The sequence below is a fragment of the Centruroides sculpturatus genome, unplaced genomic scaffold, assembly GCF_000671375.1.
Source record: "Centruroides sculpturatus isolate CEXI.00-Female unplaced genomic scaffold, Cexi_2.0 scaffold1500, whole genome shotgun sequence".
Classification (NCBI taxonomy): Eukaryota; Metazoa; Arthropoda; class Arachnida; order Scorpiones; family Buthidae; genus Centruroides; species Centruroides sculpturatus.
This window is the reverse complement of record NW_019385899.1, coordinates 23,490-42,110: the sequence shown is the minus strand read 5'-3', so window position 1 is coordinate 42,110 and position 18,621 is coordinate 23,490. Positions and strand designations below refer to the sequence as shown.

The window sequence follows — 18,621 nt, the reverse complement described above, 5'->3', positions numbered from 1 at the left end:
CGTTCACAGCCCGGCACACGTATTTGTAAAATCTAAGAGACTCGTACAACCTGGAATTCATATAAAACGGAATAATCAATAGTGTTATAGGGGGTCGACTGTATAGTTTTATTATTGTTGTCCTCAAAAGAATAAATAAAAAAAATGAAATCATTTGAATTTTATTCAATAAAGAAAAATTAAAATGTATAAGCAGAACGTTTGTATTATCAATAAGGTAACCAAAATTACGCAAATTTTAAGTGCATATAATTTACTAACACTTGTGAAAATATGTAAAGTATGTACTATATTTTTTTGACATTTTTTTCAGTATTTTGAAAAATGAGCAATATACAATACAAAAGTCACTTTTATTTATTTCCTTTCAACTTATACACATAATTTGACCAAAGATTGTTGATATTTGAATTTTATTTTTCTAGAGAATAGTTTGCATTAAAAACTTCTCTATCCTGGTCACTTTTCTCCGGCATAGGATATTCTTGATTCACAGCTTCGGCTATACCAGATGTGTTGAAATTAAGTCGTAAACGTATTTACAGATTTCTGTCAGAAAACTCTTGGGAGATTTCAGCCGTTGTAAGTTTTCGGCTTTGGACAATAGTAAGCAGTTTCATTATCTGGAATTTCATGCTGCATAAAATGGTTCAACTTCTCGAATGATTCTGTGAATTGTACAGGATATTCATGTACCGTGCAAACACATTAAAAATTACATGAATCGTGAAATTATTGTACAGCTATTGGAAAAATATAAAATATTTAAAATAAATTGATTCGAAAATTTAAATTTCGCGGTAGTGGCATGAGGAAACATTGTTCTAGTTACAATACAATTTATCTCTACAACAGTGCAAGTTGGGAAAGAAACTTTGGTTTTTAAGCGATCATTTTATAAATAACATATTTTGATATTTTCAATAATAAGAAAATAGAAGAATGAAATTAGATTTCAATATAAATCATTCTGGACTTAATGTTTTCGTTCTATTCACAATTTTATTTTTAATCAGTTAACAAAACACATAAATCTTTCAGAGTTTCTGATATTATGTTTTCAAAATTATCTTTACAAGCCACTTATTTTAAAATATAATTTATTTAAATTTGTAAAAAAAAAACTCCATTTTGTAAACGTAAAAATATAAACAAAAAATGCCAAGCTATAGTACATAAATTTACATTATTTTTAATTAAGCCTCTATATATTAATATGTAAATAAACCTAACTTTTGAAATTTAATTTCTTATTTTTGTTGTAATCCTTCACATCTAATGTCTAGTTTAAAAAAAATCATAAGATAAATGCATAAAAAATAAATATATATGCATATATATTAAAAAATTTTCAATTAATAACTTGTGAAATAATTTTTAATTTTTTAAAAGTTGTTCCCCTGTATTAGACCTGGTTAATTTTGTTCTAATTCTGGCATCAATAAAGTTGAATTGCTGCATCCTTTCTTTCATGTATTCGTATTAAGGTCATTTGGAACTATTCCAGAATATAACTTTCTTTTGTGATTATAACTGAGAGACCGCGCGAATAACCAGTAAACAAACAAATGTAACAGTTGAAATTATTGGTTAAATAGTCAACGGTGCAACTATGAACGTTATCTAATTTAATCGATAAATTTAAAATTTGTTATTCGAGTTCAAGCCAAACTTACATTCATTAAATATTTAATTATTATTTTTTTTAATCAAAAATTGCAATTTTTTCCAAATTTAAATCAATACGAGTGGTGCTTCGCATGCTCCAAATAATAGTGGATTTATTCTGAATTAAATTTCTCTCGAGATATTTCTCTGTTTAAATAATTTTGAAGTATGGAATATACGAAAGTTCCTTTTTTTTAAGCTTTCAGAAAAAAGAAACTATCATCGGTTTTCTAAATAAAACAAATGATTTATGAGATTAAAACCGTTTAAGATATTGAAAATTAATGAAATTAATATCACTAACCCGACAAAAGCAAGCAAATTTTAAGCTATTTTCTATATAAATCTGTGAAATCAGAAACATTTACAAATAAAATATGATTTTCATAAAATTGCTTGGATAATTCAAACATTTAATTACGACTCTCATACTAGTTATAGTTTCTAATAAGAAGATCCGAGTATATTTTTATGGATAAGCCATGTGTCAAAGGCTATCTCTTGGATTAAATATGAATAATTAAGATAAAGTTATGTATAATTTTTAATATAGGCCTACTTTCTATAATTTTAATGCTTTAAAACATTAAAATATTAAAATATAAAATAGACATTCTAATTCGAACTAACATTGAATAAATATTACGTTTTTAATTTCTTTTTTAATATTTATGTTTTAAAAAGAAGTATGAAGATATATAAAATAAGTTACAAATTATTATTATTTTTTTATAGTAGATATTTAAGACTTTCTAAAAGCAAAATGAAGGGAGATGCTTCATAATAACCCGTTCATTCCATCCTATATTGAATAGATTGGGTCGAATTTGTTGATTCGAGTCTCTAGAATGCAATGTACTATATGACTAATCTCAATTTTTCTCATTATGGACGAGTCTGAATTCTCAATAGGGTCTATTAACATGGACGAGAAGAGGAAACGGCGATCCACTGATAAAAAAAATCAACATGTTCATATAGGATTCGAAGATGGATCTCTCACGACGATATAAGAATGCCTGACAATCATCCGGCTGATCTCTACGAAATAGAAAAACTATTATTTGTTGTCAGTCAATTAAAGAAATTTTTAATAATTATGAGTTTAATTTTATTTGCAATTTTTTTTTCGAATATTTTTATCATTGAAGCAGAGAGTAGACTATTCACTGAATAGACTATATAAGTTTACTCAGAGAAACAGATCTAGAATAAACTTTAATACGTTTATACTTTACGTTTACGTTTAACTTTAACGTTTTTATACCATGGAAACGACAAAGTGAATTAGCTAAATAGATTTTATCTTGTATTATCCTCAATATGTAAAATTATATATTGTATTAAACATAAATTATAAAATTCACCTGCTAGTGAATTTACGTCGTATTTAGAAGCAAATATTGTTCTACATTAAAACATAATTTTACGGATATATTAACATTATAAGAAATGTAGATATCAATGATTGGGGAGGAGTCGTACAATATCAGAATTTTAAAATAAATTGAGTTATAGATTGATAACTCTGTTTATATTAATAAAGAAGGGTTGAATTTATTAATACATAGAATTATGTTTGACGAAGCCATTATTCGACTGGATCGAACACATTTTATAAAACGTAAGTGAAAAATGGAACATCGAATACGAAGCGAACTTAAATTTAAACGAAGACATTCGTTACGATTGGTAGTATCATTTAACATAAAAACAAATAGAATAAATGTGACATAAATATGAATGTAAACAGTGACAAACAATTAAATGCACAAATCTGTTGAAGTCACAAGGGGGTTTCAAACAACACCTGGGTAACAGTGATCTACAACAGAAAATTAGAAATCTGTAAGTCTTCGCAACAAAATAATTCTATTAATTATAATGGACCAGAACACTGATACTTAGATGTGAAGAGCGTTGTTTGAAATACCCTTGTGATTGCATTAAATGCTTATTAAATCGAAGCTGTTGATTTATCAAAGGATATAGTGTGGTTTTGTGTTCGGTTCTGAATCAGTTAAGTTATGGAAGAATATATGAAATTCTGTTAAAAATTACAATTTTTTTTAATACGTAGAGATAAATAAATATCTCAATGTTTCATTGTAAATGAAAAAAATAAATTTATTTAATGTAAAAGAACACGAGAAAAATAACGTAATTGAATAAAAGGAAGCTAAGTAACGCGCGATACTATCAAATATGAAAATAGTAGTCTATGCTTTTTCGTAAAACACTACTATTGCATTATGAAGAGTACAGTACATATAGGAAGAAAACAAACACAAGAAGGAAACAAACATTCAAGTGCATCTAAAATTATAAATAATTTTAGATGCACTTGAATGAAAATTATTTATAATTTTAGATGCACTTGAATGTTTCCGAGCCTTAAAGTTGGGATATATCTTAATTTTGGATATGTTTTTATCACTGTAATTCTGAAAGATATGATAATTTTATACAGCAGTATTTTATATCAGTTATATTTTATTTTAAATACATCATTAACATGTTTTACTCTTTAATAAATTCTTTTAAACTGTATTTCTAATTATTATCAGCATTTTTTCCGAAAATCCCTTTTTAAGAATAGGGATTCTTAACTCATATGCTACATGTGTGTGTTTTTATTTACATCTATCGAAAATGTCATTATTTCCAATTACGTGCATTATCTTTTGTGAAAACATTTGTCTCGCCTTTTTATCGATAAAATTCTTTTTATGGATTAATCGCAAAGACGTTACAGGAATTAAATTTTAGTTTCCTAACTCGCTAAAATAGATTTTTATAGTTTTCTTCTTAGATAATGCATGAAAGTTTCAATATTTGACAGGAATTTTAAGATATTGAATTAGTATTTACAGTACTTCAATAAAAAGAAAATGTTATAGTTATATTATTTTTATTTTATTAATCGAAAATATTTTAAAATAGTTTTCACAAGTTTTTAAACATTTTAATGCTAATTATATACTTTTAACTTTTTTCTCAATTAAATATACGGAGTATTATTGTAACCTCTGTTACAATAATACTCCGTATAGATATAGAAGATATCAATATCGTAATCAACTGATTCACTTGTATAATATTTTGTGAAAGCCAATCTTCTATTTATGTATTGTGCAGATTAATCTATTAAAATATTATTCTATATATTTTTAAAGTAAACTATTTTTAACAAGACAGTCCCATAGAAATAGTCTGTTTAAAAGTTTTATTTAGTAAATATTGTTTAGTAAATACAAGAAAAATAAATACTGTTGTCATTATCAACTTATCTATGTATCAAATGACGTAGCTTTAATTTTATATTATTGTTATTATACAATATAATATATATAATAACAATAATATAAAATATTATAATAATTTAATTCAAAAATATGTCGAAACATTTTTGTTATATCTTCATATGCATTAAGAACATAGAGAATTTTAAGGATTGATTTTAAAATATAGTTGTTTTTAATATAATACTAAAATTAATTATATCGTAAAATGCTTTTGTTTTTCCTTACTGGCGATTTCGGAGGTTATTTTCCATTCCTTTATCGTTGTAAAATCAAAACAAACTTCTTTGTAATTGAGAGATTTCGGAGAAAATTATTTATTTTTTATTAAATCATAATTAAGTGGTAATGATGAAAAATGCCAAGAAAATGTCAGATCGTGTTTGTTGAGACTAAAAGAATGGCTTATCATTTTGTTTCCTTCAAATGCTTGATTAAAAATTAAGATTTAGGATTAAATTTAATTTTTTTCATCATACAGCCTATAAAAATAGTCATTTTATACAATCATAATCCTAAATTTTAATATGACTGTGATGATAAATAGTTTTAATCTTTTATTTATTAGTTATTCTCTATCAATCTTAGAAAATACTATTTGTCTGATAATAATAATAATATTTTATAAGATTGTTTATAACTATTAAAAAGTAACTTTTTAAAATCATTTTTGTTCTATTTAACAAAATTGAAAGCAACTTCAGACAGTATAAAAGTCATTATCTTATGATAAAATGCTAATGTCTATACTAAGTTACCAGATATATAATTTTAAACAGAAAAGTTCAATATATTTTAAATTTCATCTATTAGCAATAGTCGTATGTTTGTCCGAAAAAATCCGATAGCTTAAATAGTTTCTATAAGAATAGTAAATATACATTATTAAATCTTAAAAGTAATCAATGTATATGTTTGTGTTACAAATTAATAGTAAATTATTCAGTATTTTATTATTGTTGTTTACTAATAGTTAACAATTATTAAACAGTTATTAGATTTTTTTAGAAATACCGAAGTAAAATATTTGAGCATGTTTAATATTACCGATATAGTATGTATAGCATTATACAGTATTAACTTTACAGGCCTACAGTATGTGCATAAGATTAATACAATGCTATATTATGATATAGCTTCGTATATATTTATAAGTTTATATTATGGCAAAAATAGTATTTCTATCATTCTTGTCACAATCTTAATTACATTATTGAGTAAATATCAGTCTTTCTGCTTAGCTAATGGCTAGGTAAATTGTATTTAGCTTGCCATTAAACTAACACATCTAATAAAACAATTTACTAGCAAGCATTTGATTGTTATTATTATTATTATTACGTTAATTTAAGAAAATCTCAAAATAAATAAAATTAATTTGGATTAATTTATAGGCAAATATTTTTTAAATCAAATGAAAATCAGAATCTCGATAATGCAGTTTCTATTTGTATTTTTTTCTCTCTTAATATAATGAAAGATAAAAGAAAACTAATTGAAATTTTGAAAAAAAAAATACAAGCAAATAAAATTATTTGTTTATAGGCCTATTTTTGTTTTTATTTCTCCATTTTTTTTAATAAACGGAATATTTTCATGTTTTTTTCCGCATCAGAGTAACTACATTAAAGTTTAAATATTTCTTCTACTCTTATAAAATTTTATTAAATTCGTTAATAATAAAAGTACAGTAGAACCTCCATTATCCGGACCTCCATTATCCGGATTTTCGATTATCCGGATTGTCCAAAATAAACAAAAATTTTACGAATTTGCGGATTTGCACTTGGCGAATTACGATACTGTTTATGTACGTGATGGAATGATAACTTTTTTTGTTTCAACAACGTCTCACCCAGCACAGTGGTTGTAAACTCTTAAATATATTTTGCGTCGTAATAAAAATATAACTTGACATACGTATTTATAAATAATTTATTTTCAAATTACATCATTTCTATGACCAAGGGCGGCGTAAGGCATAGGTAACGTGGGCCACCGTCTATGCCTCGCGGTCCGAAGGGTCTCGCGTTTCGAAGGTTTATGCATTACTTAAAAGCCGCGAACGCGACGAAAAAATTTTACTCGTCATAAAACGATAAATAGTTTCTCAAATTTTTATTCATAAGAATGCAGTTTCAACTGCTTTTTATTTTATAAAATCCGTCTTCTTGCGCCACCAGAGGGCCTTTTAAACAATAGGTAGTCTGTTAGCGTTGGTCAATAATAGTCCAAATTCAATACAAACGTTTGTTTCTTGAAAATTTGATCACGGTTTAAATACAGTATTTACTTTTAATATTACCGATATGTCATCGAAAAGAAAACGTGTTGTATTATCATTAAAAGACAAATTAAAGTATTTGTTTCGATTATCCGGATTTTTCCTTATCCGGACTACCTTCATCCCCAATTAGTCCGGATAATCGAGGTTCTACTGTAATTTCTCCCTTAAAAATTAATTTTGATTGAAACGTGTTAATTGTCAAGTTATTTTTCAAAAATATAAAATTAAATATAATAATAAATTATAGAACATTTAATAATGCATACATTAATTATATTAAAGTGACAGGAGATGTTACAATCTGAAAAATAAAAAGACTTTTTGTTTTCGTTTTCGATTATTTACTTCTTGAAAATATGAAATAGAAGATGTTAACATTAATTTTAAATGTAAATATCTTTAAATATTAAACATAAATTAATGTTGTAAGCAAAACAAGTTTTACTTACGGCATTAATTTTTTTACTAGATAAGCAGCTTCATACTAACAAGTTTCATCTAATATTTTCTACATATCCTGCAAATTTTTGCATTTTTCTTTTTCTTTTTGCTTGTTTTATTTGAAAATTATTTGAAGAAAAAGATATATCCTTTATTTTAATTATTTTCATAAGAAACCAAGTTTGTTATCTCAATTTTTGTTGTGGAGTAATTTTTTTCGATTAATAACCATTATTATTATTATTATTATTTTTAGTGATAGCTTCATTTGTATAACCATTTTTAGTTTTTATATTTATATTATTCAATACATTTTTTAAAATAAATTTTTAGTCAGAGATGGAGTTCTGCTTTTTTCCTTTGCAGATATATCTGCAATTCAAATGATGTTTTGATATAGAAATTTTGATAACTGATAGTACAGTACATAGGCCTACAAATGCAAATCTTTATTGTCATATATTTAAGCTTATATATAAGCATAAATTAATTCATTACATAAAATTAATATAACGTTTTTAATCTAAGCATCAACCACTTAATAATAGCTTCGTTTTAATTTATTAAAAATTTCGTCTTGCTTAGATTGCTTATTTCACTTATAAATAGATAATTTATTATAAAAAAATTTAAATACAAATATTATGAAAATCATACAGTATGACCATCTATAAGTTATATTTTGTGATACATAAATTAATATTTGACATGAACCAAAAAATGTAAACATAGATTACTTAATGGAACATGTTTTTAAAAATGATAAATTTAAAATATATATTAACAAATACATTATGAAAAATTTTTATTTCTGAAATTAAAAAAGGAACATTGTGTTATAATTATTCATCTCAAAAGTTAAATAATTTTATTATATTTTTACGTAAATAAAATATAAATTGTGGAATTATCTTTTCATTATTCACTAATTACGGAAGAATCAATGTAAACAATCTTCTATGTCAGATTTTTTTTTATATTAATATATTTGTTTTCTTTTGAGAACAGATTTAAAAACATATTGTCTCCTGGAATTAGACTTATATCGATATCATTTAATTTTTTAGTCAATTCATATTTCAGATAATAAAGTAAAAATTCGGATGTAAATTTAAAATATTCCTAAATTTGTTTATTATAGATAGGCTAAATTTCAGCGAAACTCTTATCGATAATAATTCTTTTCATCGTCAATAAATATTTTAATATAGGACTGATTGATGTAGAAAACAACAATGTTTTATCTATAACAGCTGTTCTTAACCGGTGTTCCTCGAATTTGTTACAAGCGTTCCGCTAAACTATGAACATAGCGTACTAGATTAAATTGTGATCGGATAAATTTTAGCGCAAATTCGCATTTCACAACGCAAACAAAACGCAAGTGAACTTCTCTTGTTACCCTTGCAAAGACAAGAAATTCAAATATTATATCTAAGCAATATTTTTTGCATAGAGAATCCGCGGTTTTAAAAACGTTGCCGGCAATGTTAAAAAACTATACTAGACCAAGTTGTACAAATGTTAACTTACACAAAATCAAGTGCTATTTTAAAAAATTTGAATATCCATACTGAATTTCCATTCAAATTTTCAAAAAAAAAAAAAATTGAATAGAAATTCAGTATAAATCTTTGCTTTTGCATGCTGAAGCAAGATTTGTTATTCGGGGCCAAGTGCCCGTGTCCAATTTTAGAACTTAGGAATGAATTGTTGGCCTTTTTCTAAAACGAAGGTACAAATGCTTTTATGTCTTAAAAATAATATTTGGTTTGTTAAAACGGCAAATTTAACCGATATTTTTAATTACTTGAATAGCTTAATCTAAGGAAAACATGAAAATATTTTGACATTCACTGACAAATGTTAGCGTTTCAGAAAAAGTATCTCTGAAAAATATGAACTTCATAATAAAAATGTTTTATTTCCGTTATAACAGAACTTTTAGCACTATTGGAAGAATTGCAGGTTACTTTCCTTCCTTAACTATGACTGGATACGAAATCAATTCAGCATAGATAATACGTCGAGTCGTGATTTTCGATACAAGAACAACAACTTGTCAACAGATGACATTAAAAAATGAAATTCTCTAAAACAACTCTTGAGGAATTTTGAATTTTGTCCAATCCGAATAACCAGCTCTCTTTACATGGCACTAAAAAATTTGTTACCGTTTTCAACATAATATTTGTGTGAGCTCGGATCTCACATTCACCAACATAAAAACTCAAAAAAACGAGAAAGACTAATATAGACGAATAAGTGAGAGTAACTATATAACATAGTATACCTCATATTGATGAAATTGCAAAAATCGACTACCTCATGTATTGCATTATAATTGACTTAAAGAAGTTCCATTTTGATAAAAGTTTCATTATTTTAGTTATAGTTTTTACAAATATAAATTTTTTAAATTACTTTTTAATTATTATATATTCTGTAATCTATAATTTTTAATTAAATGGTATGTTCACGCCTATTTTTTTATTCTTTTATTTTTTGTTATTTTATGATCATAGTGATTTTGCTATTCCGCAAATTTTTCTGATATTCAAAAGTGTTCCATGATTTCGAAAAGGATAAGAACCACTGATCTAGAACAATATTTTTCATGTGCTAATAACTCTCGTAAAAATATTTTAATAGTTAATTATTAAAATATCCAGCAACGATTTGTGTAACTTTTCCGGCTTATTAGATTTTATTAAAAATACAGGTAACTCGTACAACACGTTTTCGCGCTAACACGGTTGGAAAATTCGTCCATTCAAAATTTCACAATTTTTAAGTGTAAACTCTATTATTCGATATATATATTTTTTATTCAAGTAAGCATACGTGTCATCTCAAATTTGTCTACTGATTTTAGAATATTGAAATTTTCGATTTGTTCTGTGTCTTTCATCAGGTTTACTTTAATGAAAACTGATAGCACAATTTTTTTCTCCTAGCTTTCCTATCAACCAGGTATTGTTGACATTGCTTTCAGACAGTAGCATTTAAAACTGTCACTGTGTTTTATTTTTATAGATTAATCTTAGTATTTATTTAGTAAAGTTTATTTAAACATTTTTAGGTAAGTGTTATTAAACTTTTAATCTACGTAATTTCTACGAATGATTAACCGTACGTTAATCATTCGTAAAAATTACGAATGAAATACGGTTGTATCTCGGTACTCGACTGACAAACGAGGGCCCTCTAGAACAAATTTTTAATTAATAACATATTTTTATTTTTTATTTTGCCATTTATAAAAAATTTTTATGATAAAAATAAGAAAAGTGAAGACGTTGCTGATATTTCTGACCAAGTTCGACAAAAAAGCTCAGCTTTGTAAAAAGAAAACGTCCTGGTTTAACAAATTAATATTAACGCGTAATACAGTACTTTTAATTGTAATTTTTAGTTAATTATTGATTGGAAATAAATTATTGATTGCTTTAATAAACATATTTTTCTCAGTGATGGAAAAAATAGTATACTTTTGTTAACTTTTGGAACCTAACTCCATGGAACCTTAGTTCTTTGATTCGTATACCACTAATTTGCGTAACACCACACTTTTTCGGAACGTAATTACTGTGTTATACGAGGGATACATGTAACTTTTATATTATTAATCATAATAGATAAAATTATGTATAGCGTTATCTGTTATGAGATTTTATTATAAACTTTTTATATTTTCAATTGTTATTATAAAATGGCAAAAAGCTTAATTTTGAGGGTAGAGATGAGTTTTATGAAAATGCAAATGCTAATAATAAGAAGTAAAATCTTCATTATGTCTGACCTCTCTCAAGATGTGATACGTGATCTACCTCTATCTCCCCATCCCCTCGATCTTTAACCACCAAAATTTAATAGCATCAATGCTTCATATAGCCTATATAAATGTTACCGTGTCAAATTTCATTTCTTAATTTTAACCATGTGAGATATTAAACTAAATGCCAAAACACATACATTTTCTATTTGGTATGTGCCGAAAGTTTGCCGCCTGAAAAGCAAGATGCAGTGTACGATGACACTGTTTATTTTCTCGTTAACTATGGCCCTTTGAATTCTTGTTACTTTTTCTAAAGTCTTATGTCTGTACCTCTTCGATGAATAAATACGTATGAAAGTTTTATCCGTCTCCCCTTTTTATCCTTGCTGGCTCAATTTATCCAATTCCACCGACAAAGTTCCCAACAAATGGTTATGGGTCCAGGTAATATCTTTACATTTTTTTGTTCGGTTGGATACTGGATTTATATGTGATTTGGTGGGATATCCGAAAAACAACGTGTGAGATGGAAAATTTACATGGAGACATTTTCACAAAAGAGGGGTTCATCAACTTCCAAAAACTGGATGGATCATCTAATTTATCATGATGGCAATTCAACATAATGCTGTTGATGAAGGAGGATCTGTGGGCAGCAATCGAGACGCCGGTAACAGATCGAGATCCTACAACGAAGGAAAAAGTTGTGATCGAAAGGCGTTAGGAACGATAGTCCTGACAGTTGGGGACCATATCAAAATCGATATTCAACATTATACAAGTGCCAAAGAAGTATGGGATACTATAGCAAATCTCTACGAAGATAACAGTATGCTGAAAAGGCTACAGATAAAGAGAGAACTTTATTCCACCGATGTCCTAGTTGACGATTTATCTTAAAATTCTTTAGTTAAGGACACAAAAGCATATAAATTGAGAGTTAAAGGCGATTCAAGATCAAAAGGTATAGAAATTATGTAAATTTCCTAGTGATAAAAGAGCGATAAAAACTAAATGGGTTTTTACAAAAAAGGAATTAGATTGGAAAAGTAAATTTAAAGCTAGGTTAGTAGCTAAAGGCTGCGCTCAGGTTAGTGGAGTAGGTTTTGGGGAAACATATGCATCGACCGCTAGGAGTACAACTATTCGGATGATGTTTGAATTAGCCGCAATGAAAAACTTAGAACTCAGGCAGTTTGATTTTAAAACAGCTTTTCTTAATGGAGAGCTGCATGATGAAATCTATATAACTCAGCCAGAAGGTTTCAAGGAAAGTATAGAAGGGAAAGAAAACTGGGTTTATAAGTTTCATAAAGCAACTTATAAACCCAGTTTTCTTAGAATTATAGAATAGAATTAAAACAATCAGGGCGCGAAAGAACACTAAAAGAAAAATTAATGCAGATCAAGTTGCAAACGTCAAGCTCTGATGACTGTTTATATTATAGGGCTGAAGGTAGAAATATTTTATTACTGCTGATTCATGTAGATTATATTATAATAGCTCACAATAATGGTAAATGGGTGGACGAAATTAAGCGGAGATTAACAAAATCGTTCAAACTAAAAGACTCGGTTCTCCAATGTTCTTCTTAGGGATAGAAATTAAAAAGGATTGCGACACTAAACCAGGAAAAATACATTCGTGAAATTCAAGAACGTTTTCTTATGGACGAACGCAATGCAGTTTCAAATCCTTGCGATTCTAGTTTAAAACTTAAGAAACCCGAGGTGATAGATTTTGAGTTAATGTCGAAAATACCATACCAGCAGGCAATCGGCTGTTTAATGTATGCCACACTAATGACCCGCTTGATATCACGTATATAGTCTCACATTTGAGCAAGTATAATAATACGTTTGATAGAACTCACTGGGAAGCAGTAAAGAGAGTATTTAAATATTTAAAGGAAACTACAGATGTAACGCTTAGTTACCAAAGAAACGGAAAAATAGACATTGTAAGCTTCTGCTAAGCTGATTATGCTAGCGATGAAGATGACAGAAAATTCTGGTTACTGTTTTAAAATAGGAAATAACCTTGTGAGCTGGTCAAGCTGTAAACAAACCACTGTCACTCTTTCAACGTGCGAAGCCGAATACATAGCAATAACCGAGGCTAGCAAGGAAGTGATTTGGATCAAATCGCTATTAAGAGAGGTGCTATCGAGCGAACTTAAAACAAAAACGATTTGTATATTTTCCGATAATCAAGCAGCAATATGTTTGGCCAATGGGGAAGGCTCTCACAAAAGGGCAAAACATATTGACGTAAAATTACATTTTGTGAAGGACCTCGTCAGTGAGGGTAAAATCAAACTAAGGCACATCTCAACTGAAATTATGCCTGTAGATGTATTTACAAAGGCACTCAGTCCTAATAAAAATAAGACATGTTGTAAACTATTGGGTCTTAATATTCACTAATATTAATATGTTACATTGTTAACTGTTATCATTGACCTGTGGAAACGCGGGGGGTTTGTTAGGAATGTGGCTGTCACGTGCGAAAGTTTGGCGCCTGAAAGGCAGGATGTGGTGTACGATGACACTGTTTATTTTCTCGTTACCTACGATGACCCTTTGAATTCTTGTTACTTTTTTCTGTCTTATGAATGTATCTCTTCGATGAAAATAAACACGTATGAAAGTTTTATCCGTCTCCCCTTTTTATCCTTGCTGGCTCAATTTATCCAGCTCCACCGACAAACTTCCCAACAAGTACAATACTTTCCTTTTTGATAGATTTTAGAATTACATATATTTTTAAAATATATTTCCCGTAATATACAAGTAAATATATATTAAAGTAACATAAAAATGTTTGCAATAAATAAAATTGTTAAATTTATTACAAATTTATTATACTATTTGATAAAATTTTGTGAATAAATGCCGAGATGGAACGAAATTTCAATCGGAATTGCTCACATTATTACAAAAATTAGCAAAGTTGATTCACATAAGAAAATTGTATCTCGCACAGAATATTAAATTAAATTATAATAAGGTAAAATTATTAAAATTTATAAAATAATATAGAAATAGATATAAGTCAAATAATTTTCCCCAGACATAAATTAAGTATAAAAAATAAAATAAATATTTTTATACTTATGGTATGGAAGTGAGTATTAAGAGAGGCATTATCTCTATAATGAATTCATACTACTTAAAAATTTTAATTTTTATATCTATGCTTTATAATAAATTAATAAATATATTACAATCATTTTAAACTTTAAACAATACTTCAGAATAAAAACTGGAATTATAATAATTATCACTTTATAAATCGCTTACTTAGAATTGAATATATTCGCCATACTTTCATTATAGAATACATTGTTTAAGGTGAAGGAATAAGGATGACATCATGATAAAATAAATGGAAAACGTGTCATAAAAAATCATGATATTTGAAAATGAATTCGCTCCGGTTTTCATCTTAATACAGTACTTCTTAATCATTCTACTCATATTGTGGACGTGTATTTATACTAAGAAACGTTTAAATATTGAAAGAATTCTAAGCTGTTTTCCTATTAAATCAGATAATTATAAGCTTATCTTTATTTAAAAAAAAACATATATTTAAATAGTTTTAAAATTATTTCAATATATTTAAACATTTCAACAAATAATAAACGATTATTGTATTATATCAAATCTTAAATTAATCGATGAGTCAAAATCATTAAAAAATCAAAATTACGAAACGTTCAAATTGACTAATCAAAATGATAATATTCTAATTTTATTGTATTTAATACATTAAATATAATATATCGGGAATTTTTAATGCTAAATTAAAATATATGATAACAACTTCGAAACATTAAAATAGCTACCAAGCTAAAGAGATAGTTCTATATAAAGATTTATATGTCAACGATTTAAGTAATGAAAAGTAGTAAATTATATAGTTAAAAATTTTTAAAAATCTGTAAAAGCAAGCAAAAATTTCTAAAAATCATTCTTGCAAGTATTTACAACGCTGTAAGATAATTTTAATTTTATAAACATTTTAATTGAAGCAACACGTAAGTACAGTACGTTACTTAACATGTTATGTCTACAATACTCTCATTGTTAAATTTGGGAGCTATGAATTTTTTAGTATATAAAATAAGCATTGAAAGTTTTAAAAATAAAAATAAACACAGTAAAAACTTTTTAGTTTCTGATGTTTTAAAATAATAATAATAATAATAATAAAGATTACGTATTAAAATCTAATTCCGAAGTAGAATTTTGTTTTAAAAATTTTATCGATGAGAATTTGTTTCTTAATTCTGTAAAAGTGTTTTTAAAATTTTTTGTTTTACATTTTTAAAAATAGCAAGATCACAATAATAGATTTTTGAAAACAGTGAAGTAATGACTACACGTCATATAATCATAGCAATAAATAAATCAGTATTTAAGAAGCCCACTTATTAAATAATGATTTGCTCGTTGGTATAAAAGATTTTTCTTATTAAAAATGCTTTTTTCAAAATTAACACAAAAATATTCTTTATACTTTTACATATTTTATAGAACCCATAGGAGAAAGTAAACATCTCAGAGCATTCAGTTTACTTTCTTTTTATTATGAATTATTAAGATTTAATTCTAGTAACGTTAAATACAGTAATGAAAATTAAATTATATAATATAGAAATTCGTTTTAATTGCTTTAACTTCTCTTAAAGCAACCTGTTCGAAGTATATTAATACATTTTGCATTAATGCATTGTGTATTAAATTCTCTATTGGTAAATTAATATTTATATCTAATAAACGTAATATTATATAAAGAATATTCAGCTAATAAATTTTAATATTTAAAAATAATGAAAGCGTATTCAGTGAAAAATTTACGCAAGAAATGATAGTATTGATTAAAGCGGATTTAGTAATTTAGAAAATTAGGGGACAAAAGACCCCTTGCTAACAGGAAACTCTACTAGTCCAGGTTTTCACTTTTAATAAGTATTTTATATTTGACTTTTTATTACTTCGGTCATTACATAAATCATAATAATAAATACATGGACCCGTAATATTGTTTAATAACTTTCACGTTTCATTTATATTATTTAACGTTAAATATTGATAGAAAAAAGTTGTTGAATTTATATTAGCTTTCCCAAAAATTCCTATCCAATTAATTTCTCATATTTTCATTCAGCCATCACTCGTATATTTCATTTTATCTACGTTCCTGGTATGCAACTATCGAAGATTAAATGAAATGAACGACCATCTCGTCTCCCTCTCTCTCTGCAATATGAGAAAATACTCAGTTTGTATATCATAGCTGACAACAATTTAATTAATAGAAAATTTTTCTACAGATTTAACTATATATTGATGACGATAGACTAATTATAAAATTTCGAAACCTTCATTAATTATTACAAGTTAAATAGATCTAATTATAAATTAAAAACTGAAATATTTAAATTATAATAATGATAATTAAAATTTATTTAATTATTTTTACTGTGTGATAAATAATTTTTTAAATTTATATCTCTTTAGCGGGATATGATGGATATTTTTAAAATTTATAATTTAAATATGTAATAGCTGAATATAATTTTCATTCATGGATTTAATAATTTTATGATAAAAATAGAAAATTTATAATAAAAAATCTAATAAAAGTAACTTCATTAAATTTTTATCAATAAGAAGAAATGACTTCCTATTAATGGCTCATTTTAATTTTATAAAATTACTAGGTCTGTTTCAATAATTAAAAATTTCGCTTCGTAACAGTTACTATCGCTATTTTTATGAATTTAAGAATTATGTTAAGTCATTAAGTAGAAAATTATGAATTATACAAATTATACACGTCATTGTAAAAAAGTATTCATTCTTACCTTTCTATGTCGTAGATTGTAATGATTTAATATTAGCTACTGGTGGAACATCGGATGGCTAATGGTTTATGTATCAACGTAGCTTGTCTGTCAGTCATTAACGGTTGAGTACAGTTAACCGGAGGCTTTGACAGAGACGAATGAGAAATTACAGTGTGTTCCGAAACTGAAGGGTTACAAATATTCAGCTGTTTCAATTTATGATATTGCAAGCCTATAATCTTGTCCACCGAGAATTCCTGACAAACACTTGGCCTTATAGACAGAGGACTCGCATAAACGAATGGAAGTTGCATGGGATGCAAATAAAATCCAAAATTACAAGGGATTTTATCTACGGTTGTTGGATAAACAGATCTGTTAATAGTTTCTACATAGCACGATTCTTGTATGGACGAAGTTTTGAATTCATTTACGCGCGTGCGAGAGGATGAGGAACAGCGCCGTCTCAGTTTTCCCGTGTTTCCACCGATGAACACATGTTCGCTGTTTGGATGTAGCATCCAATAGTTTCCTTTACCCGGATCGTTATAATGTCTCGGAACTTTTATGAAACACTTGTTCAAACTTAGGTTATGTCGAATCGAATTTTGCCATCCTTGCTTGTTATCACGATAATACGGAAAGTTCTTCATAATAAATTCGTAGATCCCGTTCAGTGTCAATCTCTTCTCTGGACTCTGCTTGATCGCCATCATAATTAGAGCATTATAGCTGAACGGAGGTTTGGTCACTTTAGAATCGTCCTCTGTTTTGGCCGTGTGAATTTCCTCGTCCACAATCTGTGCATTAATTTTTGAAGGAATTCTCAAATCTGTCGGTTCATCTGTCCCAGAAATGGAATCGTTACTATCTTCGTCGATAATACTTTTAATACTGAAAGAAATCTTTTGGGAATTAAAATTTGTGGATCTTCCGTTTTCGTTTTCGAAACGCACCATCTTCGCTCATCAAACTGTAAACAGTAAGTATCTCGAACGACACATGTTAGCGACTCGAAATTGCTGGAAAGCGTCATCTAGCAACCAGCCAATCGGAAGCCATGTAACATTTAAAATACGCCCACTTATACAGTTTCTCGGCAACATTTGTTCGCTAATCTATCGTTTGTTGGCAGAAGCGGGGAGCGAACGAGATGTTTTCTCCAATCAAGGGAGAAACATCGGGGTCAATTGACATCCCCCCTGCATTGTTAACGAAGAAAAGAGAGCATGAGAACAGCCTAAATGTTGTTTCAGTAGCGAAACGGTGCGTCTTCTCGGTACTTGT

The 18,621-nt window shown here is 27.2% G+C and overlaps 1 protein-coding gene across 4 annotated transcripts in view; it reads right to left on the bottom strand.

The window, feature by feature from the left end:
* Positions 1-18,345, bottom strand: part of LOC111612473 (forkhead box protein G1-like) — a 37,650-nt gene extending 19,305 nt beyond the window's left edge. Inside the window, exons 1-2 of one of the 4 annotated variants that reach the window (XM_023353688.1) lie at positions 17,353-18,345; positions 2,423-2,709 (exon numbers count right to left, since the gene is read on the bottom strand). In XM_023353688.1, the coding sequence (XP_023209456.1) occupies positions 17,385-18,293 (909 nt within the window). In that variant the 5' untranslated portion in view covers positions 18,294-18,345 and the 3' untranslated portion in view covers positions 2,423-2,709; positions 17,353-17,384. Of the gene's footprint in view, positions 1-2,422; positions 2,710-14,939; positions 15,019-16,661; positions 16,745-17,352 lie in introns of those variants that run through there. The other 3 variants (XM_023353690.1, XM_023353689.1, XM_023353687.1) reach the window with 3 other exon arrangements.
* Between the last annotated feature and the right edge of the window lie 276 nt (positions 18,346-18,621).